Consider the following 27,500-nt stretch of genomic DNA (forward strand, 5'->3'; position numbering starts at 1 on the left):
GTCAGGCTTTTACACACAGTACAAACACCCTTCCATTTGAACGCTCACCAAACGGGAACATCCTTTTAAAGAATTCATTTTGCGGATTGTCTCAGTAGACAATCGGACCGTGGTGCGTTTTGGCGCTAGACCTAACTTTTAAAATCTAAATAATAAATTGACAGCTTGTTACACAAACATTCTTAAATCATAAAAGAATTCTTTTTTCATTAAGACAAGATCAGTACAATTCGAAGTTTTGAAAGTTTGAAAAAAGAAAAACCCGGAAGCAGGGTCACGCAAGGTCGTGGTTCTCGTAGTAGACGACGGTTTATGCCTATCGCCAGATCTGAAGTAGCTAGTTAAATAATTATATGAGTTGAGATTGTTATTCATTTTATTTATTTATTTATTTATTTTTAGAAATAGGATTGACGCATACAATTGAATTTAATACGGGAGTGAAGATAAGCATCATCACAGATAACAGTTGCATTCTGAGAAGTATACCCATAACCCAACGCAGCTGCTCAAAACACCCACACAAGCACGGACAATGAACAAATACATGTTGTTTTACGCCCTCACGTTAAAACCATTGGGGGGCATGCTTCCGGAAAATCAAACAACAGACATACAATAGTGTGTTTTTTTTCTCCCCTATTCAAACACACACACACATACACACTCACTCACACACTCACACACACACACACACACACACACACACACACACACACACACGGACACACGGACACACACACACACACACACACACACACACACACACACACACACACACACACACACACACCCGCGCGCGCGCACACACTCACATACACACACGCTACAAATTGTTTGTGCTACTTCATCTACTTGAAAATTCAGTTTATGTTAATACCTGAAAAACAAACTTCACGCTCAGCTGAACAACTTCAAAGCAGGTCGCACGCGTTGGTAGTATGTGGGGAGGAGGCAACAAAAAAGAGTGCGATAACATTGACCAACACTTAAATATACACTCCTCCTCACGTAGGCATCCTGTACACCACTTCAGAACCTCCTTGAATTGTACATGGGACAAGAGCATCCATCCACAAAGACACGTACCAACAAGTCGCGTAAGGCGGCGAAATTACTACATTTGAAGCTGTGGAACCCACAGAATGAAACTGAACGCACTGCATTTTTTCACAATGACCGCAGTCCGCCGCTTGTGCATAACGGAGTGAAACTGACGAGCCTGTTCAGCGCGGTAGTGGTTTCGCTGTGCTGCATAGCACGCTTTTCTGTACCTCTCTTCGTTTTAACTTTCTGAGCGTGTTTTTAATCCAAACATATCATATCTATATGTTTTTGGAATCAGGAACCGACAAGGAATAAGATGAAATTGTTTTTAAGTCGATTTCGGAAATTTAATTTTGATCATAATTTTTATATTTTTAATTTTCAGAGCTTGTTTTTAATCTAAATATAACATATTTATATGTTTTTGGAATCAGGAAATGATGTAGAATAAGATGAATGTAAATTTGGATCGTTTTATATAAAAAACAAAAATTATTACAATTTTCATATTTTTAACGACCAAAGTCAATAATTAATTTTTAAGCCACCAAGCTGAAATGCAATACTGAAGTCCGGTCTTTGTCGAAGATTGCTTTACAAAAATGTCAATAAATTTGATTGAAAAATGAGGGTGTGACAGTGCCGCCTCAACTTTTATAAAAAGCCGGATATGACGTCATCAAAAGTATTAATCGAAAAAAAGAAAAAAACGTCCGGGAATATCATTCCCAGGAACTCTCATGTCAAATTTCATAAAGATCGGTCCAGGAGTTTGGTCTGAATCGCTCGACACACACACACGCACAGACAGACAGACAGACAGACAGACAGACAGACAGACAGACAGACAGACAGACAGACAGACAGACAGACAGACACACACACACACACGCACGCACACACACACACACACACACACACACACACACACACAGTCACACACATACACCACGACCCTCGTCTCGATTCCCCCTCTATGTTAAAACATTTAGTCAAAACTTGACTAAATGTAAAAATCAACATTGTGACTGCTTCCAGTGCAGAGCAGGAATTTCAAAATAAAATTAGTTTCCACAGGTGTCCCTCAAAAAACAAATTCCTCAAACAAGGGTAGCGCCGTACTGTATGGCAACTCGCTTTTTCGAGTGAGAAAACAGCCAGAATGTCCATGAGGGTAACCTCATAGGACCTTACATCCAGCACAAGAATTGTTTCTACGCACAAGAAGCAGTCCGAATGCTGATTATCTGTATGTTTGTTTGTTTGTTTGTTTGTTTGTTTGCTTAACGCCCAGTCCATCACGAAGGGTGATATCAGGGCGGTGCTGCTTTGACATTTAACGTGCGTCACACACAAGACAGAAGTCGCAGCACAGGCTTCATGTCTCACCCAGTCACATTATTCTGATACCGGACCAACCAGTCCTAGCACTAACCCCATAATGCCAGACGCCAGGCGGAGCAGCCACTAGATTGCCAATTTTAAAGTCTTAGGTATGACCCGGCCGGGGTTCGAACCCACGACCTCCCGATCACGGGGCGGACGCCTTACCACTAGGCCACCGTGTTGCGGTGATGTTCTGTATGTGTCCAAGTGGAAGGATGCTCTTATCTAATATAAAAGTCCTGACAGGTATGAGGTGGTATATTCATGATCGCTTTCACGAGCAGGGTGGTACCTTTAAGTTAAAGTTTAAAGGCACACTCCTTCTGGTGTGAACAGATTTGGTCACCTTCTCAGATGTGTCCGAGCTTTTACAATGGATAAGACCATCCATATCACCTAACTGTGCTAACATGGTCACATACCAACAATGAACAGCCTGGGTGCTCTTTTTGCACTGCAGTGCAGACATTTTTTGATGAATTAATTTTGAAATCTAAACAACGAAGTGACTGTGGTAAGATGAACAAAGTTGAAAAAAAAAAAAAAAAAAAAGGATTACTGTACTCACCGATACAAGAACGACACAAGACGATACGAATTTTCGCTTATGAAAGCTTTATCAGGAAAAACAAGAACACAAAAGACAACAAAAAGCAGACGCAACACGGAACGAACAAGGTTTGAAAAGAAAATGGAGGGGAAACACGCAAAAAAAGGAAGGAACTATAGGAACGGAAATGAATGAATTTTGTAAAAGATGTGCACATTTGTTTAAGACATTAATTCATCAAAATATTTCAGCTCGCCACATCAAGCAGTCAGGGTGCTGATATTTGGCGTGTGATTAAGTCGGGGTATGGTCTTGACCCATGTAAAAGAATGAACACATCTGAGACGGTGACCCGATCTGTTCACACGGGAAGGTAGTGTGCCTTTAAGAGCAGACAGAATCCGGGAAAAAAAGAGGTGGCTTATAATGGGATGGTGACTGAGTGTAAAACAAACATCGCTCTGGCTTTGCTACACAGTTCGACAGTCACACTAAAGACAGGATGCAGAAAAAGAAGAACAGAGCATGGATGAAGAATAAAAAGGGAACATCGTGTCAACACACTCATAAAAGTTGACAGATACGATTATGAAGATACAAAAATTGTTGTCAAATCCAGGTGCACGGAGCCCCTGGGGCTTTTAGTCATACCTCAGGCAGCTATCCGTTAGAAGAACTACCACAGATGTCGTCGTTGGGTAGTTTTGGGTTTGTTTTACTACCATAGGAGGATTTTTGAACTGTAAATGCACTCAGCTGCAACAAAAACGCAAAACGAAGGCTGTGAGCTGCACTGTGCCTTTAAAAAGTTAATTTCAACAAATAGTAGTCCTTTCTACTTTTTTTTTTTTTTTAAAGGCACAGTGCAGCTCACAGCCTTCGTTATGCGTTTTTGTTGCAGCTGAGTGCATTTACAGTTCTTCTTCTGCGTTCGACGGTTGTGTCTAGGGTCGTAGTTCCGCTGCTGTCGTGAACTGGAACGTCGCTTTCAGGTCTTCTGACGTTCCCCAGAGCTTGGTCTCCAGTGTAGCTCCTTCTGGCCAGATCTGGTTCCGCAGCAGAGTGAAGTTTGTGCATGTATTCAATACATGTTCTACTGTCTGGTCGGCCGCCCCACAATCGCACAATGCCGACTCTGCTACGCCGATCCTTTTCAGGTGCGCTTGAAAGCCGCAGTGCCCTGTACGCAGCCGGAAGATGGCAGTCTGCTCTGCACGGCTGAGGCGGTGGATGGGGTCTTGGTCTGGCTTGTAGCCTCCGTTTCTTTCTTTGAATGCTGTCTTCCAGCGATGCTTGATGAGGGTTTTGGTCTCTCGGAAGGACAGGCTGGTTTCTGGTTGTTCCTGTCTTCCTGCATCTTTGGCCAGACCATCCGCCTTCTCATTTCCAGCGATGCCGCAGTGCGCTGGAATCCACTGCAGAACTACGGAGGCTTTCTGGGACAAGTCGTTCAGGGACTTCTTCAGCTCTTCCACGAGGTGTTCTGCAGGGGCTGTGAGGACTTGTAGTGCGGACAGGCAGTCAGAGAGGAAGACAACCTTGGGTGGGGTTTCCTCAAGAGAGGTGAGGAAGTCTGCAGCTGTATGGAGGGCAACAACTTCTGCTTTGAAGTTGGAGCAGAGAACACCGCATGGTGTGGTCAGTGTCTCTGGGGGTCTTCCTGGCATTTGAATGAAGACGCCACTTCCTCCGTTCTTGGTTGCGCACTCTGCCGAACCATCTGTATAAGCGTGGGTCCACTTGCTGGCTGGGTACCTCCTGTGTATTTCTTCCAGGGCAAGGGAGCGGAGGGCTGCATCACTCTGTTGCTGTTTTCCAGAGATGCCAGGAATGGACATCCTTACATGGAATCTCTGACTCTGGGGAGACCACGGCTTTGGATTGAGCCTCTCGCACTGGTCAGGGCTGGGTTGAAGGATGTCAGCATTCTCCCTCTGCTGTGCTTTCAGCTGATGGTTGGGGCTCTGGCGCTTCAAGCGGTTCTTGGTGAGAGCTTGGAACTTGTTGTGGAGCGGATGGCTCTCGAGTCTCTTGTGCTTCTCTCCTTGTATCAGAAGCTTTGCCTGTCGTCTGTCTTCCAACGGTTCGATGTTGGCCACCTTCTGCATCTCAGAGATGGGAGTGGTTTTCATCGCTCCAAGGACAGTCCTCAAGCCGAGGTTTTGGACTCGGTCCAGTCGTGCCTTGTTGGTCCTGGCTGCTGTGTTCCAGGAGCTTGATGCATACTCCAACACAGGCCTCACCGCCCCAGTGTACACTGTCTTCAGGATTTGGGAGTTGGCGCCCCATGTTGTTCCTGAGAGCTTTCTCATGATTGCGAGTCGTCGTATGCCTCTCGCCTCGATCTCCTCAAGGTGTGGTTTCCAGGTGAGGCGGGAGTCCAGCTTGACGCCGAGAAAGGTAGGCGTTTCGACCTGTGGTAGAGCCGACTCTCCCAACTTGAGGTTGACCTTTTCTTTGGATGTGGACAGGGAGAAGACGGTCGCAACGGACTTGACTCTGTTGAGCTGTAGTCCCCAGTCTTCGGTCCACTGGTGGATGCGCTTTACACCGTCCTGGATTCGGTGAGCGGCTGAGGTGGTGTGTTCAGCGCTGCTCCAGATGGCTAGATCGTCTGCGTGAAGCGTGTTGGAGACATGGCGAGGGATGGCGCTGGTGATGTCATTTATGTAGATGAGGAAGAGCGTGGGTGAAATTACTCCGCCTTGAGGCACACCTTCCCTCATCTTGACGCTCACACTGTGGTAGCCATCCAGGACAACTCTTGCCGACCTTTCGTGAAGGAAGGATTTGACCCATGTGTACATCCTCCCTGTGACGCCGCTCTGGCGCACTTTCAGGAGCAGGGCTTCCCTCCACACTCTGTCGAAGGCTTTCGAGAGATCGAAGAAGACGCCGACCACTTTGTGCTTCTGCTGAAACGCATCTTCTATGTCTTGCGCCAGGAGCGTCAGCTGGTCCTCGGTGTTTCTTTGGCCTCTGTAGCCTGTCTGAGTGGCGGCAAGGATGTTGTTGGACTCCAGATGCCATATGAGTCTGCGGTTCAGGATCCTCTCCATCAGCTTTCCTAGGCAGCTAAGTAGGCTGATGGGTCTGTAGCTTGCTGGGCTCTTTCGGTCTTTTCCTTTCTTGAGGATTGGAATGACGTGTGCCCTTTTCCATGAAGAAGGAACTGCACCAGATCTCCAAGAGTGGTTGAAGAGTTTCAGCAGGGCGTGCTTGGCGTTGTTTCCAAAGTGCTTTATCATGTCGTTGCTGATGCCGTCTGGACCCGGAGCTTTCTTGCATTTCAAGGCTCTGATGGCTTCCTCGAGCTCATCCATACGGAGTGCAGAAGACATGCAACTGTTGGCCTTGTCGTGAATGAGAGTCTGTTGAAGCTGCTCTCGTACTGCTCTGGTTCGTTCTCTGGGCAAAGTTACTGTGCTGTCTTGTTGGTACATCCTGGCAAGGGTGTTTGCTGCTATTTTGCCCGTCTGAAACTCTCCGTTGGCTTCTAAGACTGTCTGTCTCTTCTCTGGTCGGTCGTTGTTCAGAGTTTTGGTGAGCTGCCACAGTTTGAAGGTGTCTTTATCCATGCTAAGGGACTGTGTTTTCTCATGCCAGCTGTTTCTGAGTTGCTGTAGTTTCACCTTGGTGAATTCGGCTTTGGCTTTGTTGTGGGCTGTCACAAGTTCATCAGTTGGGTTTTCCTCCATGGCTTCTCTGGCTGTGCAGACAGCATCATGAAGTTGTTGAAGATGGTCATTCCATCCAGGCTTGTAGTCGCGGCGGCGTCCCCTAGGTATGGTCTTTTTTGCTGCTTTCAGGACAGCTGCTGTGAAGTGTTCCGCTTGGTCGTTCAGGTTTTCGTCTTGGAGATCTAGTTTCCTGCAGTTCTCATCCAGTTTTCGTTCAAAATCGTTCCATCTGGCTTTCTTATAGTTCCAGCTTGGTTTCAGTTTCTGCCTGGTGGTTCTCACTTGTTCTTGAAGTTGGATGATGACTGGTTTGTGGTCGCTTCCTCCAAGCTGCTGGTTCACCTCTCGCTGTGCGATGCTGGCAATATCGTCTGTAGCGATGGCCAAGTCTGGGGTGCTAGTGGTGCGCCAGGACCTGGAGTAGTAGGTGGGAGGGTCATCCGGTCTATTCAGGAGGATCAGGTTGTTTTCAGACATCCAGTCTTCAAGGTCTTCACCCTTCCTGTCCAGTTCAGCATAGCCCCAACTAGGAGAGTGGCTGTTAAAATCTCCTGCAATGAGCCAATGTTCGGAGGCAGGCTGAAGATGCTGAAGATGCAGAGGTTTGGTCGGAGGGGAGTAGAGGTTGAAGAAGGTCATTGCTTTGTCCTCGGTGAAAACTTTGATCCCCAGGAGTTCCGAGGAGTCATCGTTCGACCTGTAGACTTCAGCTGCTGGGATGGTGTTTTTAACAAGCGTGAGAACGCCGCCTTTGGGTCCACCGGCTCTGTCCAAACGGAAGCTTTCATACCCTCTCATTGTGAAGCGGTGGTTCTCATTCAGATGAGTTTCCTGGACGCAGCAGATGTCGATGCTGTGGGTCTTCAGGAATTGTTGAAGGTCTTGTTTTTTGTTTCTCACTCCCTCTGCGTTCCAATGCATAAGGGTGAAGTTGCCAGTCGCATTACTCCGTCCTTCCCTGGCGATCTCAGAAGGGTGGGAGCTGCCAGTCGCTGGGGGTGGGCTCCTTTGAGGCATAGAGCCCGGCACCGCCTCTACCTGGCTGGGTTCCATAGAGGCGACACCATCACGAACATTCGACCTAGACACAATCATTTGTCGTAGTAAGCGTAGACATCCGGTCTGCTCCCCGCCTAATGGCCGATGTCTTCCGTCTTCGGGGGACTACGTGGGTTTAAATTTGGAGTGGTCCTTCTCCTAGAGGAGTTTCCTTGCAGGGATAGTGAGCCTCCTCTGCCCTCGTTTTAATTTTGGAGTGATCTTCTCCTAGGACAGCTGCCTTCCAGGGTTGACGAGCCTGTCCTGCCCGGCTATTTAACCCATAGTTGGGGGTTGGTTCGTGGGCACCAGGGCGTATCCACACGCCGGTGGGCCTGCATGCCACACGTCTAGGGGCCAACCTCCTCCGAGTCCTTGTAGTTCAGCCTGGGGCCTTTCAGTACCCAGTTCACGCCTGTCGCCACGATGGAGGCACTACAAAGGGCTTGCTGTGGAGAGGTTATGTACTGGCAGGAGAGACTGACGCAAGCTGCTCTCTTTTCGCGTTGTCCTGAAAAGGACGGTGCTAGCCAGCGGTGAGGGCTGAAAGCGAGAGGTGACAAGCACAAAACACTTCGCCAACACACTAGACACATCACACAACCATTTTGACAGGCCATTTACAGTTCAAAAATCCTCCTATGGTAGTAAAACAAACCCAAAACTACCCAACGACGACATCTGTGAAGCTCGACAGTTTCCTGTTCACGCGAGTGTATAAATTAACCTAGTTACTACGTGGTGTTTGTTCGGAGTTCGATTCAACTGAGTGATTCCGGCCTCCATTTTGTTTTACACAAACTCATGATGACGTCTGACATAGTTTGCTAGTGACGTGTCTTTTTGTGCATGATGTGGTGATCACCTGATCTAAATTTAGATCCAACAAGAAATTCCTTCGAGGTAGGAAAAACACCCCCGTTGGTCAAAGGGAAATAACCATTCTCACTGCCACCAACTGAGAAGGTTATTTCCCTTTGACCATTAATATGTCCCTCTATAAGTCTTTGTAGAATCTTAATCCACCAATAACTCCCTAACCGTGTGTTTGACTGGTCCCAATTTTTGTAAGGACCGTCTCAGGAATGTATAGAACCTGTTCACCAAGTTTGGTGACGATCGGTCCGTTCATTCTTGAGATCTATATGCGAACACAAACACACAAACAAACACATCGACCGAATCCTATACACACCCCTATACCGGGGGTGTAAAAATAGGCCAAGACCAGCCGGGTCCGAGTACGAAATTAATTCGTAAAAAAATCGCAGTTCTTGACTCTTTGGGTGCAAGTCAATGAAACTTGGCAGTTCTTCTAACGGATAGCTGCCTGAGGTATGACTAAAAGCCCCAGGGGCTCCGTGCACCTGGATTTGACAAGTTCAGTACCTTTAAAGGCACAGTAAGCCTCCCGTAAACCATCACAGATACGGTCAGGCTTTTACACACAGTACAAACACCCTTTCATTTAAACACTCACCGATTGACAACATCCTAGGTGCCCTCCGTAAAGAGCGAACAATTTTCAAAGAATTTATTTTTGCGTGGTTTATCTTACCCCTGAGCCATCGTGAACCCGTGTGATCCAGTTTCCCTTTTTCACAATGTAGTCGTCAGTTCGTCATTTGAATGCGACTCGATGTGAGCTTATCTACAATAGCACGTTTTTATGCACGAAACAAACGGCTGTGGTTCACAAGAACTCTAACGATGGCTTTTGACTGTTGAGAGGAACGGCGATATGCATAAACCGTCGTCTGCTACGACCCTTGCGTGACCCTGCTTCCGGGCTTTTCTTTTTTCAAACTTTCACAACTTCGAATTGTACTGATCTTGTCTTGATGAAAAAATAATTCTTTTATGATGAAAGAATGTTTGTGTAACAAGTTGTCAATTCATTATTTAGATTTTAAAAGTTAGGTCTAGCGCAAAAACGCACCACGGTCCAAAAACATTCTGATAATCATCGATCCACGGCTATGGCCAGTTTACATCGATAGAATGAGACCCGAAGGGAAGTAACTAATTTTTGACCTGAGTTCAGGATGGGTCCAAAAAGTGTTCGAGATAATCTGCAAAATTAATTCTTTAAAAATTGCTCGCTCTTTACGTAGGGCACCTAGGATGTTCCCGTTTGGTGAGCGTTCAAATGGAAGGGTGTTTGTACTGTGTGTAAAAGCCTGACAGTATCTGTGATGGTTTACGGGAGGGTTACTGTCCGGGCGTGATTTCCAGTATTGAATATTCATAACAGCCGTCCAGCACCAAAACGAGGCGCCATTGTTGTAGAGAAGCAAGTCCACGAAAATAAATTCTTTGAAAATTTCTCACGCTCGACAGAAAGCAGCCAGGATGTTCCCGTTCGGTGAGCGTTCAAATGGAAGTATGCGTGTACTGTATGTAGACGCTCGGGGAGCTCTGTGATGGTTTACGGGAGGCTTACTGTGCCTTTAACCTATCCGTAACTGCCCTCTGTCTGTCTCTCTATCTCTAATTCTGTCTCTGTTTGTCTGTCTATCTGTCTGTCTGTATCTCTCTCCGTCCTCTCCCTCTCTCTCTCTCTCTGATAAAATCACTCTCCACTGTCTCACAATCAATAATCGAGATATGACAGTAAGGTTACATTGTTTTCTTCTAAATATTTGACCCTATTCGACCATTGCTTTGAAGTAAGCCTACTTGATACGACTCTGACGCAACACCCCTCTCTCACCCCAACTTCCCCCCCCCCAGTATCTCTCCCTCTCTCTCCCTCTCTTTTCTCTCTCACTCATCCCTCTCTGTGCAATATCATTAGGGTCCACTTTTCCACTATCAAAAATCGAGATAAGTCAGAATCTTTTTCCTTCGTGAATCTTTGATCCCATTTTGACAATTCTTTGAATTTCTTGACCCACCGCGGGCTCCAATTAAGCCCCTCCCCCCCCCTCATCCCCCCTCCCCCACCCCCCCCTCTCTCTCTCTCTCTCTCTTTCTCTCTCCCTCTCTCTCTCTCTCTCTCTCTCTCTCTCTCTCTCTCTCTCTCATGTCACGGCGCTCCGCTGGTCAACCGTCGAAAATAAAGATAAAGAACTACAAAGCTGTATCTTCCTTACCATCTTTGTAGTCGGCGACGTAGTGAGGCAGACGACGACGAAGGTCGCCAATGAGACCTTTCATGAAGCCGCATTTCACCTTAGCCTGCGAGAAAAACGTTTAAAGGCCAACATCCAAAAGAATTTTTCTCCTGGAGCGACCTAAACTTGAACCCGTCGCTCTTCTTGCATGTCTGTTTACTTCGTGTTGCACGCAAAAATTGCGCGACTTCCTTGCCGCGTGGATTGACGAAGCTATTTTATTCTCGTGACTGAAAACACTGCAGTGCGTGCAGTTTTATTCTGTGGGTTCGACAGATCGGTCCAGTAGTTTGGTCTCAATTGCTCAACACACACGCGCACACACACACACACACACACACACTCATACACACACTGGCACACACACACACACACACTCACACACGTAACAAAATGTAGTCAGTATAATTATATACGTTTGCACCATACCTCATCTCCCGTGAAATATCAACAGAGTTCGAAGTTTCAGTTTGTCAATCTGTATAGTATGATTTGTTTTCAAATACGTTTTGTCTTTCTTTCCTTGTCCTGGTTTGTTTACAGATCATCGTCATTTTTTAATCTCGGAAGATCTAACTAGTGTTCTGAGCATCGCCTAAGTAGACATCAACAAGCATGTACATACTTGAATGATCTTGCCGTTGTCTATCTTTTGCGATATCATGTCCATTTGTGAAAAAAACATGAAAAAGTATCCAAATAATTATTTGACAAACGGAATGCCATACATTTCCACATCGCAACATTATTGAATATTTGTACCAGTTTCAATTTGTCTGATAGATGTTGAATGACACAGAAATAAAACGATTTCTTCGTGAACTTCAATTTAATATATCAGGTGTACGATACATCTACACAGTTGTGTGTGTGTGTGTGTGTGTGTGTGTGTGTGTGTGTGTGTGTGTGTGTGTGTGTGTGTGTGTGTATGTGTGTGTGTGTGAGTGTGTGTGTGTGTGTGTGTGTTCTTGAACATAACTACACCCATGTGTTTATGAGTTACATAATTATATATATGCGTTCAGTCAGTCTGCATGTTTCCTTTCACAAAATAAGACACAACATCAAAAATGAATACAGATTTGATCTGCAAGGAGGAAATATCAAACCAACCCACACCCCAAACCTAAAGCAGCTCATGACAAACTTTTGGTACACACTTTGCAAAATAATACTCTAATTTCTAACCAGCTGCATTACACGCTGCCAACAGAGAGAGAACAAGTCGCGTAAGGCGAAATTACAACATTTAGTTAATCTGTCGAACCCACAGAATACAAGAAACTAAGTCCATCTCACGATGAACACGAGCCGAAATCATATGCACTCGACTTGTGAAATAGAAAGAAATCAAATACGACGAAGAGAAGAAAAAGTTTGAAAGTACCATTGAACTTCCATGTCGGCGTGTGGCTGAGCTTAAAATAGGAATGTTGTTGCAATCTGTTAGGCACTTTCCCTTTTGACAGGTAGTTTTTGCATGTACAGCAAAACACGGCCTTTTTTTACAAATCCTAAAGACTGTCGGAAACTTCGCATGCTCTCTTGTGAACGCCATGTGAAACATTGATTCTGAAACAAAAATCTATGGCATGAATGACAATGGAAAGACGGTCTCTCTCTGATTCCAAGTTCATAATGACAGTTATAAAGTGCTGAATTTAAAAAATCTGTAGATGAAGTAAAATCATTTGAATGTTGGCTTGTTGAAACTTCATAACAAACAGCCACCTCGTCTATATCATTATCTGAAAGAATGCCAACTTCCTTTGAAACACCAACATTTGTATGGAAAACTTCTGTTTCTGTCATCTTTGATTTCATTTGACAACTTGGACTGATGGCATCTTCCATTATAAAAAGAAACGTTTGATACTTTTACCAAACAGTTAGTATAATGCACGATTTACCTGTATTCGTCTTTAAATTCTGCAAGACTGAAGCGAAAGAGGTCTGTCTCAGTTTTGTCGTCAGTTTGTTGTGTACATTTACACACGCACAACGAACAACACATGCACAGGCCCGGGGGAAGCTCTCCTTTCTTATGTCCGACCATAGACGTATACATGTAGTTTACATGTTTATTAGTCATCTATTTGATATATTACGTGTATGATATGACGGAGAGTCGCATCGGTTTGATGCCGTGAACCCAACCGTGGCTGTGGCTGTCGTTTGAAGTAGCCTACTTCTTTATAAAGATTCATTTACATTCTACTTCTGACCAAGGCATGTTTGGTACCTACTGAATCCTTGTTGCGTGTAGTTTTACGTGGCACGTTGCCCAAAGTTGTATTCTTGAGGAGCATAAAATAAAACGTGTTACAAAGTTATCTCAAAAGTCTGCAGTAACTGCTCGCGCAGCAGGTCAGCTAATTATAGCACGCAGCCTCCACAGACAGCTTTCGAGCCGAGACCATGGCCCGTATGCATGAACTAGAAGTAAGAAACACTGGAAGTAGAGGCCTCTTTTCGAAGTGGGAACTCCCGAAGTCAACTTTCTAACTGTTCACAATGCATGAACCGACTTGAACGCCAAAGTAGTGACAGCGAGAGTATTAAGGTCAAGGTCGGGGAAATTGGGGGAATCCCTACTAATACGCATGCGCACGTTTCTATCAACATGGCAGTCAACGAAAATGGCAAGGCACGTGTGCCGCTCAAAAAGAAAGTAGACACGGAGGGGCGTTCTGCACCTTTTTCAGATGGTGAAATTGCTGTACTCTTGACAGAAGTGTTTTACGAAAGAACGGTTATTCTGTCCAAATTTCAGAAGTTAATTAGAAAAAAACACAGTAAAGGCCAAGTTTACAGAACAGTCTAACTGTTAAACATAAAGACGCTGTCTGGTCCAAAATTGCCAAAGAAGTGTCGCTCTCTCTCTCTTACGACACATGCACACACAGACAAACGTACACTCATGCACATACTGACACTATGACACAAGTGACACTGACGGCACACATAAACACACACACACACCACACACTGCACACACACACACACACGCGCGCGCTCGCGCGCACACATATACACACACACACGCACCCATACACGCACGCACACAGTCACAAACAAATAACCACACACTCACTTTCTCTCATTCTCTCTCAATCTACACTCATACACACACTGAAACTATGATAACACAAGTGACACGTCACACACACACACACACACACACACACACACACACACACACACACACACACACACACACACACACATACTCACCGTAGTGACACACATATACACACGCGCGTACAGTTGAAAGTCAAGACATGATATGATTTTTTCAAAGCATAGGAAGGTTTCTTTTGCAAATGAATAAAATTAACACAGAGGCAAAACCCGGTTTTTGCAGCCGGAATGCAATTGCGGAGGCTTAAAAAGGAAAAGATTAATAAAAAAATATATATAGCTCCCGGCGGAACTTGAACCCGGAGCGAATGAACGAGAGTCCGGAACCGTTACCACTGCACTATGTTACTCGTGTAGAATAGAGGCATGATGAAAAAAGGCATTCTGAGTTATTCAGTCGTGCTGGTTTGAAAGCTCGCCACCTTCGCCGAATGACTCGAGCACGTTTTTTTCGGTCAGTAACTGATCGAACTGTCGCTTTTGAGTCACTCTGTTTTAAGCATTTCACCTAAATTAAACAAGAATGTCACAGTCCGTGTCTATGGTGCAAGGTAGGAGACCGTCTCATTGTAGCCAAGTTACGACAGTTGCTCGATTGACGCATTTCACGTCTTCGATATTGTGTCTGAGATCATTTCCAAATGAGCTGCCTTTAAAAACGGAATGTCCAGCAATTGTAGTATGCGCTGGAGGTTTCTTTTGGATGGGTAAGGACCCTTGAGATGCGATATCGTCGTATAATTATGTCAAGCGAGAGGCCCTTGACATTGGAAGTGGGAACTTCGAAAGCAAAGTTGCCAGCTACTCGGTATGCACGAGCTAAATTGAACGCCGAAGTAGTGGCTTCGAGAGTTCTGAGGTCAAGGTCGAGAAAATTGGGGGAATCCCAATTAGTGCGCATGCGTTTGTAAACGGTAGGCTTGGTGACCAGAAGAAACAAATCTCATCGCGAGTTCGTAAATGGGCAAACGTTGATCGAGCTGTAGCTTTTACTATAATTGTTGTTTTTAACTGGTTGAACGAAAGCTGTGATGATTGTCCTTAAATAGAATGACTGTCTATAATAATGATTTCGTTGACCAGAATGTTGGGGACAATAAAAAAAGGTTGTTTATGTGGTAGCGAAGTCGGTTAACTTAAAACTCTTTTTGAAGTGTTTTTTTAATGATTGTGTATCGGTAAAACTGCTGGACAAAACTAGTTTGGTCAGAGCGAATGTTTGTGTTACTGGTAAATTTAAAAAGGCAGAACTCCATTTTTGGGGAATCAAGATATAAGGTGTAGTGAAAAGAAGATAAGTTCAGCGAATTTCACATTATTTGAGAAAATGTGTGTCCGAATTTTTAAAACAGAAAAATTGTTGTACTTAGGTGTTTGTAAATTACGTTTGTCCTCGTTAATTGTGAAGAGGATGTACGTTTATATAAAGTTCAAAGTCAAGATTGGATTTTTGTAGTCTACGTGCGTGTGTGCATGTGTATTAGACATAATACATAGACATAGAACACTTTATTATCTCAATTACGATAAACTCGGGTGTGGTGAATCACAATAAACAGCATAAAACGTAAGAACATGAATAAAATATCAAGGCGCAAATATAGTCAGCTCATCATAGTGTGGGGAGTGGGTACACACACACACACACACATACACACACACACACACACACACACCGTCGAACACACACATAACGTCGAACACACACACACACACACACCGTCGAACACACACACACCGTCGAACACACACACACCGTCGAACACACACATAACATCGAAAACACACACACACACAAACACACACACACAAACACACACACACACGGCACGCGCGAACACGCAAACAAACGTATGAAGGAACAGACACACAATTATACCCGCACGCACGCACACACAGGCAGACAGGCACTCGCACAAATACATACACACACACACACACACACACACACCAACACACACACACAGATAAAGCAATGACAAAAAAAAATAGCAGAAACTTACACTTAAACACTCGAACACACACACACACACACACACACACACACGCACACACACACACGCACGCACGCACACAAACACACACACACACACACACACACACACACACACTCACACATGCACACAACGACGCCCATTTTCATAGAAACACAGTAACCCCCTCGTATAAGCGGGAATGAAAGAGTGGTGGCCAATGACCCAGATCAACAAACAAAAGTCAAAGCTGGCAACTCAGGTTTGTATTCAGGGAAATTTGCACGAAATGCATGCAGAAGATACGACTTTTCCCTCTATTTTCTCTCTTTTGGAGCGTCAGCTCGGTTTGACATGAAAAACTGAAGAAAAGCCCTGCCTTTTTGCACTGAGAAACTGTGGAAGTAGCGTGTTTACTACTGGGTCTGGCTGTAGTACATTTACCCTCATTTACTTCCTCGTTAGCTTCCAAAGTAAACTCTTTTTTCGTCCCATGCATGCGAAAGTGAGGATGTACTTCCGATGTCACTCAAAACTTTAGAAGTAGTCGCAAATTACCCTGAGTTACTTCCTCGCTTTGCTTCGAGGTAAACCCTTTTTCCGGCCCATGCATACGAAAGTGAGGCAAGTACTTCCGATGTCACTCAAAACTTCGGGAGTTGTCGCGAACTTCCCCCATAAACATACGGGCCCATATGAGTCGCCGCTCCTGCGGCTCGTCAAAAACTGCACGCACTGCCGTGTTTTCAGTCACGAGAATAAAATAGCTTCGTCAATCCACGCGGCAAGGAAGTCGCTCGATTTTTGCGTGCAGCACGAAGTAAAGAGACATGCAAGAATAGCGACGGGTTCAAGTTTAGGTCGCTCCAGGAGAAAAATTCTTTTGGATGTTGGCCTTTAAGTTGAAAATGTGGCCCACCAGTACATACGTACCCTAGAGGTGACCGACCAACCATTGGTAATGGTGGAGAGTTGATATTGGGGTTTAGTGTGAAGGATGACGGGGGTAGTTGGGGGCAAAGCTTTCCCTTCAACATCTTTTTATATTTAGTCAAGTTTTGACTAAATATTTTAACATCGAGGGGGAATCGAAACGAGGGTCGTGGTGTATGTGCGTATGTGTGTGTGTGCGTGCGTGTGTGTGTGTGTGTGTGTGTGTAGAGCGATTCAGACTAAACTACAGGACCGATCTTTATGAAATTTGACATGAGAGTTCCTGGGTATGAAATCTCGGAACGTTTTTTTCATTTTTTTGATAAATGTCTTTGATGACGTCATATCCGGCTTTTCGTGAAAGTTGAGGCGGCACTGTCACGCCCTCATTTTTCAACCAAATTGGTTGAAATTTTGGTCAAGTACTCTTCGACGAAGCCCGGGGTTCGGTATTGCATTTCAGCTTGGTGGCTTAAAAATTAATTAATGACTTTGGTCATTAAAAATCTGAAAATTGTAAAAAAAAATAAAAAATTATAAAACGATCCAAATTTACGTTTATCTTATTCTCCATCATTTGCTGATTCCAAAAACATATAAATATGTTATATTCGGATTAAAAACAAGCTCTGAAAATTAAATATATAAAAATTATTATCAAATTTTTTTTTTCGAAATCAATTTAAAAACACTTTCATCTTATTCCTTGTCGGTTCCTGATTCCAAAAATATATAGATATGATATGTTTGGATTAAAAACACGCTCAGAAAGTTAAAACGAAGAGAGGTACAGAAAAGCGTGCTATGCAGCATAGCGTAACCACTACCCCGCTCTTCTTGTCAATTTCACTGCCTATGCCGTGAGCGGTGGACCACGAGTATACGGTCTTGCTGCGTTGCATTGCGTTCAGTTTCATTCTGTGAGTTCGACAGCTACTTGACTAAATATTGTATTTTCGCCTTACGCGACTTGTTAATTCTCAAAGTAGCCAAATATTAACTGACTACACTATCAAGTATTCCTATGTGTTCATTTTTTGCTTTCGTCTTCTTGTCATACACACACACACACACACACACACACACACACACACACACACACACACGCGCGCGCGCGCGCGCGCACTCTCTCTCTATATCTCTCCCCCCCCCACCCCTACCCCAATGCCCACCCCATCTAATCTCTAAATCCTTCTCACCTTTTCCTCTTCTTTCGCCTCCGCCAGTCGCGCGTCGCTGTGTTTCTGGGCGAGAGCTTTGGCATTACTGGCCACAAGCTCCTTGAAATCCGTCTCCGTTCGTGCGTCAAGGAGCTGGTTGCGGAAATCCAGGTCAGCAAAAAGCGTGCTGAACGTGCGGGCTTTCTCGTACTCGTTCTTTGTTCCTTTCTGGTTTAAACATAAGTTTATTTAACAAAAGCTACAATCATGACATGTATACAAAATACACAGGCAACAAGCTAGAAGCTTATAGTGGGGTTCCTGCATGGACAGTACAACGTAAGGCGGTAACGGCTGAACAATTCGTCTAAATAAACCAAACTTATTAATAACATAATAAACGTTGCATAATCATTATAAAGAAAGACAGTAAAAGGAAGGAAGGAGGGGAAGAAGAGGAATAAAAAGAATAGGGATGGGTAGGAGATGTGCAGAAATTAAAGTTGTTGTCCGGCTTGTGGAGCATTGAGTCGTTCCTTTCTGTGTTGAGGGAAAGACAAGTTGCAATAACTTGACTGAGAGAGACATGATTGACGGATGGATGCATGAATAGGAAGAGTCATTGAGAATGATGAAAATGATCGACTTCGATGGTTTCTTCTTAAATGAATTTGAATGTTAATACTGACGAGAATGAGAGACACAACCAGAACACGAAAGAGCTAAAAGAATAAGAAAGCACATATATACACTCAGAAGTTAACAAAAGGAAGAGAGGGACTTAACAAATAACGGGTTTAACCAAATGTCATCACTCAATCATTTGTTGCCTGAGTTGTTGATTAATGGACTGCTTGACTAACTATTTAAACTCACTTATTAAACAAAAATAGGTTGAGGGAGCTATGAGGGAGCTTGCGCGTTAACTTAAAGGCACTCTACACAATAATAGTTTCTCTGTTTTCAAACAATTATCTCTTTTGGCATTTCCACTTTTAAGACTACGCTCTTTACTTGTTCTATCAACGTATCCTCAATTTAGCCCCGCTTTGTCAAATATTGTCACTGTTTGCATTCTCGTTTCAGCTCGGAGGCAAAAACACGCAGAGATGCAGTACTAAAACTAACGACCTTCTTTGTCACGATTTTAAAACGAAACCTTGACATTTCACCCACGCATGCGCAAAGATAAGGCGAAACGGAAGAGGAGCTTAGAAGCCATTCAATAGAATCGCGACTCACCAGGACATTTTATGCCATTTTTTGCTATGAAAACATCTGGTCTGGCTTTGTCGTGACAGGCTTTTAGTCATCAGAACTGGGTCTGATAATCAAGAATTGGACCTGATAACGCGGTACTTTGTGTGTCGGTGTCAACCTTCTGGTCAAAGCGATTGGTCATTTTCAATTGTCCAGAAGCAGCACTGTCGTTCAGTTACGGGTAATTCAGAAAACAAATTGTTTCCGTTTCCAGTCTGTTGTTGTCAAAACACTTCAGATACGGCTTTTACTATCAGTATGAAGACACGTGGATTTTAAAACCAGTCTTTTTTTTTCTCTTTTTATATTTAGTCAAGTTTTGACTAAATATTTTAACATCGAGGGGGAATCGAAACGAGGGTCGTGGTGTATGTGTGTCTGTCTGTCTGTCTGTCTGTGTGTGTGTCTGTGTGTGTGTGTGTGTAGAGCGATTCAGACTAAACTACTGGACCGATCTTTATGAAATTTGACATGAGAGTTCCTGGGTATGAAATCCCCGAACGTTTTTTTTCATTTTTTTTATAAATGTCTTTGATGACGTCATATCCGGCTTTTCGTGAAAGTTGAGGCGGCACTGTCACGCCCTCATTTTTCAACCAAATTGGTTGAAGTTTTGGTCAAGTAATCTTCGACGAAGCCCGGGGTTCGGTATTGCATTTCAGCTTGGTGGCTTAAAAATTAATTAATGACTTTGGTCATTAAAAATCGGAAAATTGTAAAAAAAAATAAAAATTTATAAAATGATCCAAATGTACGTTTATCTTATTCTTCATCATTTACTGATTCCAAAAACATTTAAATATGTTATATTCGGATTAAAAACAAGCTCTGAAAATTAAATATATAAAAATTATTATCAAAATTAAATTGTCCAAATCAATTTAAAAACACTTTCATCTTATTCCTTGTCGGTTCCTGATTCCAAAAACATATAGATATGATATGTTTGGATTAAAAACACGCTCAGAAAGTTAAAACAAAGAGAGGTACAGAAAAGCGTGCTATCCTTCTTAGCGCAACTACTACCCCGCTCTTCTTGTCAATTTCACTGCCTTTGCCATGAGCGGTGGACTGACGATGCTACGAGTATACGGTCTTGCTGAAAAAGGGCAGCTACTTGACTAAATATTGTATTTTCGCCTTACGCGACTTGTTTGTTTTGTAACCGAAGGCCAAACAGTTACGAAGACAAAAAATAAAGAACAGATGGATCGCAAGCCATCTTAACACACACTCAACTACAGAAGAGAGAGAGAGAGAGAGAGAGAGAGAGAGAGAGAGAGAGAGAGAGAGAGAGAGAGAGAGAGAGAGAGAGAGAGAGAGAGAGAGAGAGAGAGAGAGAGAGAGAGAGAGAGAGAGAGAGAGAGAGAGAGAGAGAGAGAGAGAGAGAGAGTAAACGGAAGAGAGAGACCTACTGAAAAATCCGACTAAAAACGAATTCATCCTCCATCGATTGCAAAACATATATCGTTCTAAGTAAAACTAGAGAGGATCTGGAAAAAAAATCACATACCCGGAACATAACATACTCAAAAATCCGACTAACAACGAATCCACCCCTACCTCGTCTGTTGCAAATGATATCGTTCAAATTAACAGGAGAGATGATCCTGAAAAGATAAAAGTGACCCATGCACTGACCACTTTGGCGGGTGTGAGGATGAGGACAATGAAACGACAGTCCTGGCAGTTCCTCTGCAAGTTGGTCGGCGTGGACAGGGTAACGATCCCCACTCGGGCCTCGTTGATTGCCGGCAAAGAGCACCTGCAACCAATCCATCAATCAACCAAACAATCAATACTACGTGTTCATCCCCACACCCCTTTCTTTCTAAAAAAAAAAAAAGCGAGTTATAAATTCTTCTTCTTCTTCTTCTTCGTTCATGGGCTGAAACTCTGACGCTCACTCATGTTTTTGCACGAGTGGGTTTTTACGTGTATGGCCGTTTTTATCCCGCCATTCAGGCAGCCATACGCCGCTTTCGGGGGAATAAATTGTTCAACTTGCGAGCCTTGACGTGGAAGTTCCGCGATGTTGTAACCTCACCAAATCACACAAATGTCGGTTTTCAGTAATAGACGAATTCGGCTGGGACAAAAACCTCTGTCGGGTCTTTATGGGTTGTGAGAGAGTTTCTGTCTCTTGTTTTCTCTTACTTTTGCATAAACACACTGAGGCAAGCTTCACGTGACCAGACCGGGGAACCCTTTGTTGCACTTGAGTATTCTCAAACAAACTTTTTTTTTTTTTTTTTGTTTTTTTTTTTTTGTTGTCCTTTACACCTGTTCCTTGTTCCGGTATTCTCTCACGCCGCCCCGTCCCTGCATTCGCTGCTCCATCCACATCTGAATTTCGTTCCGCTGCCAGACCTGTCGATTTTACAGACGCTCCAGGGAGGGATGTCGGGTCGCTGCGGTAGGCTACCCTCGGAAGTTGACACTGCACTTCTGCTGAGTCACTTCGACGGTTCTCAAACAAACTTGGTATTTTTTCAGAAAAATGAGATTACTCCACACAGCATTTGAACATCCATGATTAAAAAATGCTTCACACGCGTCCGTCACACCGTTAATTAAGTTTACCTATACATTTAAAACAAATGCTTTTTTCAAGGTTTACTGACCAAAACAGTCATCATGTGTCAAAATACTGGATCGGCTTCGGGATGGGCTTGTGAAGAAAAGTAGTCTAGGTATTTTTCTCGTCGTAGTTTTTTCCCCACTGACCGTACTGATCAAATTCTCGACAATCATGCGTACGTCTATTGGCCCGAAAGATGTTCCCGTCGAAAGGGAGATGCTCTTATTCCCAAAGGGTTTATACTCACATGGCACAGATCCAGTTCTGGTCGTAATCCAGCATGTCTCCAGTGAAGAGTGCCGTCCCTTGGATTGTTCGGCTCATCTGATGCACTGAAATGAAATGGGTAAGTTCGCTACTTTTCAGATCTATATGTCTTTCTTGTGCGTATGTGTGAGTGTGAGTGCTAACTCTTTGAAGATTTATCCGTCCACCCCCTTCGTTTTCACGTGTTTATTTCGGGTAAAATTCAATTTCAGTTTCATATAATTCTCTCTTTATCCTTTTGGTCACGTCCTAGAAGAAGAAGCCACGTTTTCGGAATGGATCGAATTTGTAATTGAAAGTTTGTTTTTGTCACGATTTTGATTCATTTACAACAAACCTCGACCTCGACGTCTTCAAACCTAATAATCTGCGATAGCTTCCCTCAATATTACTCTGGTGACGTTTGCTCCCCATTATTTTCTAATCAATTGTCAACTATGACCTAAACAATAAATTCTCACAATTATTTTCTTACGAGAGTTCCGTACATCTTTTCTTAAGAGTCAGATCAAAATTGACAGAGAAGGAGTAGGCTATATATCAACGACATATATATACATATGTCAACGAGGATCGGATTATGACAGACAGAAAACTATTTTAACAGACGAGCCAGAAAGAGAAAAGTTCTTCGTTATAAGTTAGTGCACAGATGCTTTAAAAGATGGGGTTTTGCTTTGATTGAGATGTACACATTATAGGAAGTTATCAACGAGTAACTGAAAACATGAATATTACTGTAAGATTGTTTTTTTAATCAGGATATTCCTGGTAAAAGTGTGAAGCACAGCACCACAAAAAAGAGAGAACAAAAGAAAGAAAGATCTGACAAAGGGAAGTAAGCGCTCTAAATGCATACGACATGTGTAATAGAGATGGTGCGGAGAGCAGGCTATTCGGAACCAGTCTCCTGGCACCTGAGAGAACAACAAGCATAGAAATGAACAAGCGAATTTCATCCTTTTGAAAGAAAGAACAACAATTCGGCAATCAAGCAAATGAAAGAGACAAACACACGAACAAAGCCACAAGGAATTATGCATTTCCAAGAAGCGTTACAGTTGACCAACGAGAACATTAATCTAAGAGTAAAGTGTACAATACTTCCAAAGGTGAGTGTGAAAGTCATAACAGGTCAAAGATCAGCAAACAAAGCACCCAAGCGCAGGTTGTACCTTGCTCGAAAGTCAAAAGTATGAATAATTAAATAAACCAATCAAGGAGAAATTTAAAACAGGATTGTGTGTATGTGTGGGGGCGGGGGTGGGGGAGGGGGTGGGTGGGATGGGGTGAGGGGGTGGGCGGGGTTTTGAAGGGATGTCAAAAATAAAATAGGTACAAAATCAAAATGCAGATCGGTTTGCCGTTCTATTCCGTAGATTGTAATGTACCCCGTGTGACCTGGAATAATAGGCCGTGAAAGGTGGATGCAGCGCCTAAAGGCAGTCGATCTACTGGCCGATGTGAATGCTTGATATATTGTGTAAACAATTCCATCTCACACGGCATTAATAGATATGCGCCTTGAGTCGCCTTGTGTGGTGAGATACGTGCGCGATATAAATCCTCGTAAATAAAATAAAAAATAAATAAATACTGTCTCCATAGGAGTCAATGACAAAGACGAATTCCGGAAATAACGCTGTCGGGTTTGTAAGCGTTGCGAAGGAGTGAATGCCCTTGCTTTTTCGAACAGAAACATCTACACGTGTTTCCTGTCATCGGAAACCGTGAGATGAGACTGAGGGTTAAGTGTAAGAAGAGACACACCCACGAACACGTTTTACTAAGTGCAGGACACAGTTTTGACCACAGTGACCAACCATACATCTAGACTGACAAACCTAAGCCTTGAAGCGTGGAAACGAAGAGCAGCGCTGCAAAAACGATACACATCCCACCCTGGTTACAGTGGGTTTCTGCTGTTAACTTCGAGTGTTGAACTTTAATTTTTTTTTTATTATGATCAGTTCCGAAGGATTTCTCCACTGATATTCAAATCATGAAAAAAAGCATATTTTTCTCTCCTCGGTATGTATACTGCTGTAAAAAAGAAGAATGACCATTATGTGTGTGTGTGTGTGTGTGTGTGAGTGTGTGTGTGTGTGTGTGTGTGTATGTGTGTGTGTGTTTGAAATTTTGTCGCGTCAGATAACTTTTCCTCAAAAAGTAGCAAACCCAAGATGTGGGGAGAATGGGCATGAAGGGATTCAGAAGCGCCTCTTTATTTATAACCAAAGGACACCTGACACCTACTTCAATTTCGTAAATATTCGTGATGACAAATCAAAAACAGTTGCACCTTATCTCAAAACTCACCGAAACCATGGTCTGCACAACAGTCTCAAGAAAAGAGAGAACATTCACAGATGGATATCCATTTGATTTATTTAAACTGTTCACACGGCGTGCTTGCGTGCATGTGTGTACGCGCGCAAAAGGTAATCATATGCTTATGTCTAGCCAGTGGCCGCTTCCAAGAAATTACAGAAGACATTCTTGTTTCATTTTTTATTATTTATGCAATTTATATGCGCCCTGCACTGGGTTCAAAACTTTCTTGAGCTTGTGCCCTGAAATTCGTTCATATCTCGCATGCAATCTGTTATCACTATCAAACCGACAACAACAACAACAACAACAACAACAACAACAACAACAACAACAACAACAACAACAACAACAACAACAACACGTAGACAAATCAACGTAACATCGTCAAAACCAAAACCACTGACTTTTGTCGTGCGTGAAGATGGATCCCTTGGCCTGCTCCATGACCTTGCCATCTTTGACGTCATGCAGCATCTTCTCTAGCAGGATGTCCACGATCTCGTCCGGGTCGGACTTGTGCAGGTGCAGCACGAGGTAGGTGTTGGCCAGGAAACGCTTAACGTCGACCGTAGCTCGCACCTCTGCCGAGAAGTTCTTGAACGCCACTCGCTGGGAGGAAGAATGAGGGTTGAGTTAACTCCATGAGTGGGGAGCGTAAACGGTACCATCTTTCCGTCCGGAACGTACACCTCCCCTGGTTCATAAGGTCTGACTACACACGAGCCGTGAATCGATACCAGTAAAGTAGATATTGTGTGCCTGTGAGTTCACGGACTGTTTGTGTATTTCTCTACATAAAGTGAAGGGTAGAGGGTTTTGTTAGTGAAATTGTGCATGAGATTGCAATCTCGAGGTTTTTTTGCATCCAAACCTGTGAGTACCCAATTTTTGAATACCTAACATTTATGTTCATGATTGTGTGTATTTGTGTGTATGTTTGTCATACCTGTATAATACAGTGGAAGGAACCTACATTTGGAGTTGTGTTTGTTCCTGTATGATAGCGTACCAGCGCATTTGCATTCATTCACAACCGGCACGGTTGGCCTGGTGGTAAGGCGTCCGCCCCGTGATCGGGAGGTCGTGGGTTCGAACCCCGGCCGGGTCATACCTAAGACTTTAAAATTGGTAAACTAGTGGCTGCTCCGCCTGGCGTCTGGCATCATGGGGTTAGTGCTAGGACTGGTTGGTCCGGTGTCAGAATAATGTGACTGGGTGGGACATGAAGCCTGTACTGCGACTTCTGTCTTGTGTGTGGCGCACGTTATATGTTAAAGCAGCACCGCCCTGATATGGCCCTTCGTGGTCGGCTGGGCGTTAAGCAAAATATAAAAGATTCATTGACAACGAGTAAAGTGTAGGTAAACTACGTACTTCATGATGGGAGTAGATCAGCCCCACACCAGACTCATCTGTAATAAAACAAACCAATAGTCTTTATACATTGCACACAAATCATGAAATTATCATTTCAAACATACGAACATTCACGCGACAATGCAATAATGTAAGAGCAAAATAGTTTCATTTGACACAAATCCTGAAATGACACCCCAAAGATCAACTACCCCACAATCCCAAGATGCAAGAGCGAAGAAGTTGTTTCACGAACATCATAGTAGTGGTTTGGGGAAAGCACTGCAAAAGAGTGAATCTCTCGTGTATCATAATTATATTGCCTTAATTTGCATGCAACTTTCCAGGAATCAAAATAACAGAAAAGTGAGTTATTGAGTACGTTTCTTCAACAAAATAAAACATTCAACTTTCAAAGATTCGTGCAGCCCACCACTGGAATGCTTTTTAAGTCATATAATTATGTTGCCATCTTCTTCGTTGATGTCACAAACTTAATCGCTTACCTAATCACGGTGAACAGACAACAATCATGTAAAATCGTTCGATTTCAAGAAAGTAAAACAACATACTACATGCCATGCTGTAACCAAAAGCAACAGGTTCATACTTCTTGGAAGTTTTGAAATCCTTATGTCAAGTTTGTTTCGAGAAAGTATAAAGTAGTATAACTATAGGTCTTAAAGAAAAAAAACTAAATACTATTCAACTTAAAACAAGACTGAGAATGAGAAACCGATCGTAAACCATCTAATGACTTTCGTGGACAACTCTAAAACCGAAGGGAGAAAAGAATGACACCATACGGAAAAAAAGATACAATAAAGGAGAGCTAGATCACAGCTTTCATGCGACCATCTAAGATTCGTTAGTACTACGTCTTGAATAATATGATTCTTTCGTATAGCCAAGTAAGAAAATGCGTCCAAACCAATACAGAGTTTAAAGATCAAGCCTAGACTTTGAAATTGACTTCTAATATCCGCGGAACGCGCACAGAACGCACACGTGCAATCATGCACAGAACGACAGTACGCGGTTCCGTAACTGATGCATATCATATATGCGAACTTTGTCCTTACAGATTAGGTAAGAAATCAACGTCAAGATTCAAGGCTTGATTTAAGCTGTCTACTAAGCTCCGTAAAGCAAAACAAGTCGCGTAAGGCGAAAATACAACATTTAGTCAAGTAGCTGTCGAACTCACAGAATGAAACTGAACGCAATGCAACGCAGCAAGACCGTATACTCGTAGCATCGTCAGTCCACCGCGCACGGCAAAGGCAGTGAAATTGACAGGAAGAGCGGGGTAGTACTTGCGCTGAGAAGGATAGCAAGCTTTTCTGTACCTCTCTTTGTTTTAACTTTCTGAGCGTGTTTTTAATCCAAACATATCATATCTATATGTTTTTGGAATCAGGAACTGACAAGGAATAAGATGAAAGTGTTTTTAAATTGATTTCAAAAATTTAATTTTGATAATAATTTTTATATATTTAATTTTCAGAGCTTGTTTTTAATCCGAATATAACATATTTATATGTTTTTGGAATCAGCAAATGATGGAGAATAAGATGAACGTAAATTTGGATCGTTTTAGAAAAATATAATTTTTTTTACAATTTTCAGATTTTTAATGACCAAAGTCATTAATTAATTTTTAAGCCACCAAGCTGAA

General features: G+C 43.2%; 1 protein-coding gene across 1 annotated transcript in view; it reads right to left on the reverse strand.

Annotated features, from left to right (window-relative positions):
• The window catches only part of LOC138968777 (solute carrier family 4 member 11-like), a gene marked incomplete in the record, with an annotated part of 130,088 nt that overhangs the window by 20,677 nt on the left and 81,911 nt on the right, over positions 1-27,500 (reverse strand). Inside the window, 6 exon segments of the mRNA XM_070341416.1 lie at positions 10,797-10,881; positions 18,064-18,252; positions 20,926-21,049; positions 22,113-22,197; positions 24,871-25,075; positions 25,841-25,878. Of these exon segments, the coding sequence (XP_070197517.1) occupies positions 10,797-10,881; positions 18,064-18,252; positions 20,926-21,049; positions 22,113-22,197; positions 24,871-25,075; positions 25,841-25,878 (726 nt within the window).

Source organism: Littorina saxatilis, linkage group LG6 (assembly GCF_037325665.1).
Source record: "Littorina saxatilis isolate snail1 linkage group LG6, US_GU_Lsax_2.0, whole genome shotgun sequence".
Lineage (NCBI taxonomy): Eukaryota > Metazoa > Mollusca > Gastropoda > Littorinimorpha > Littorinidae > Littorina > Littorina saxatilis.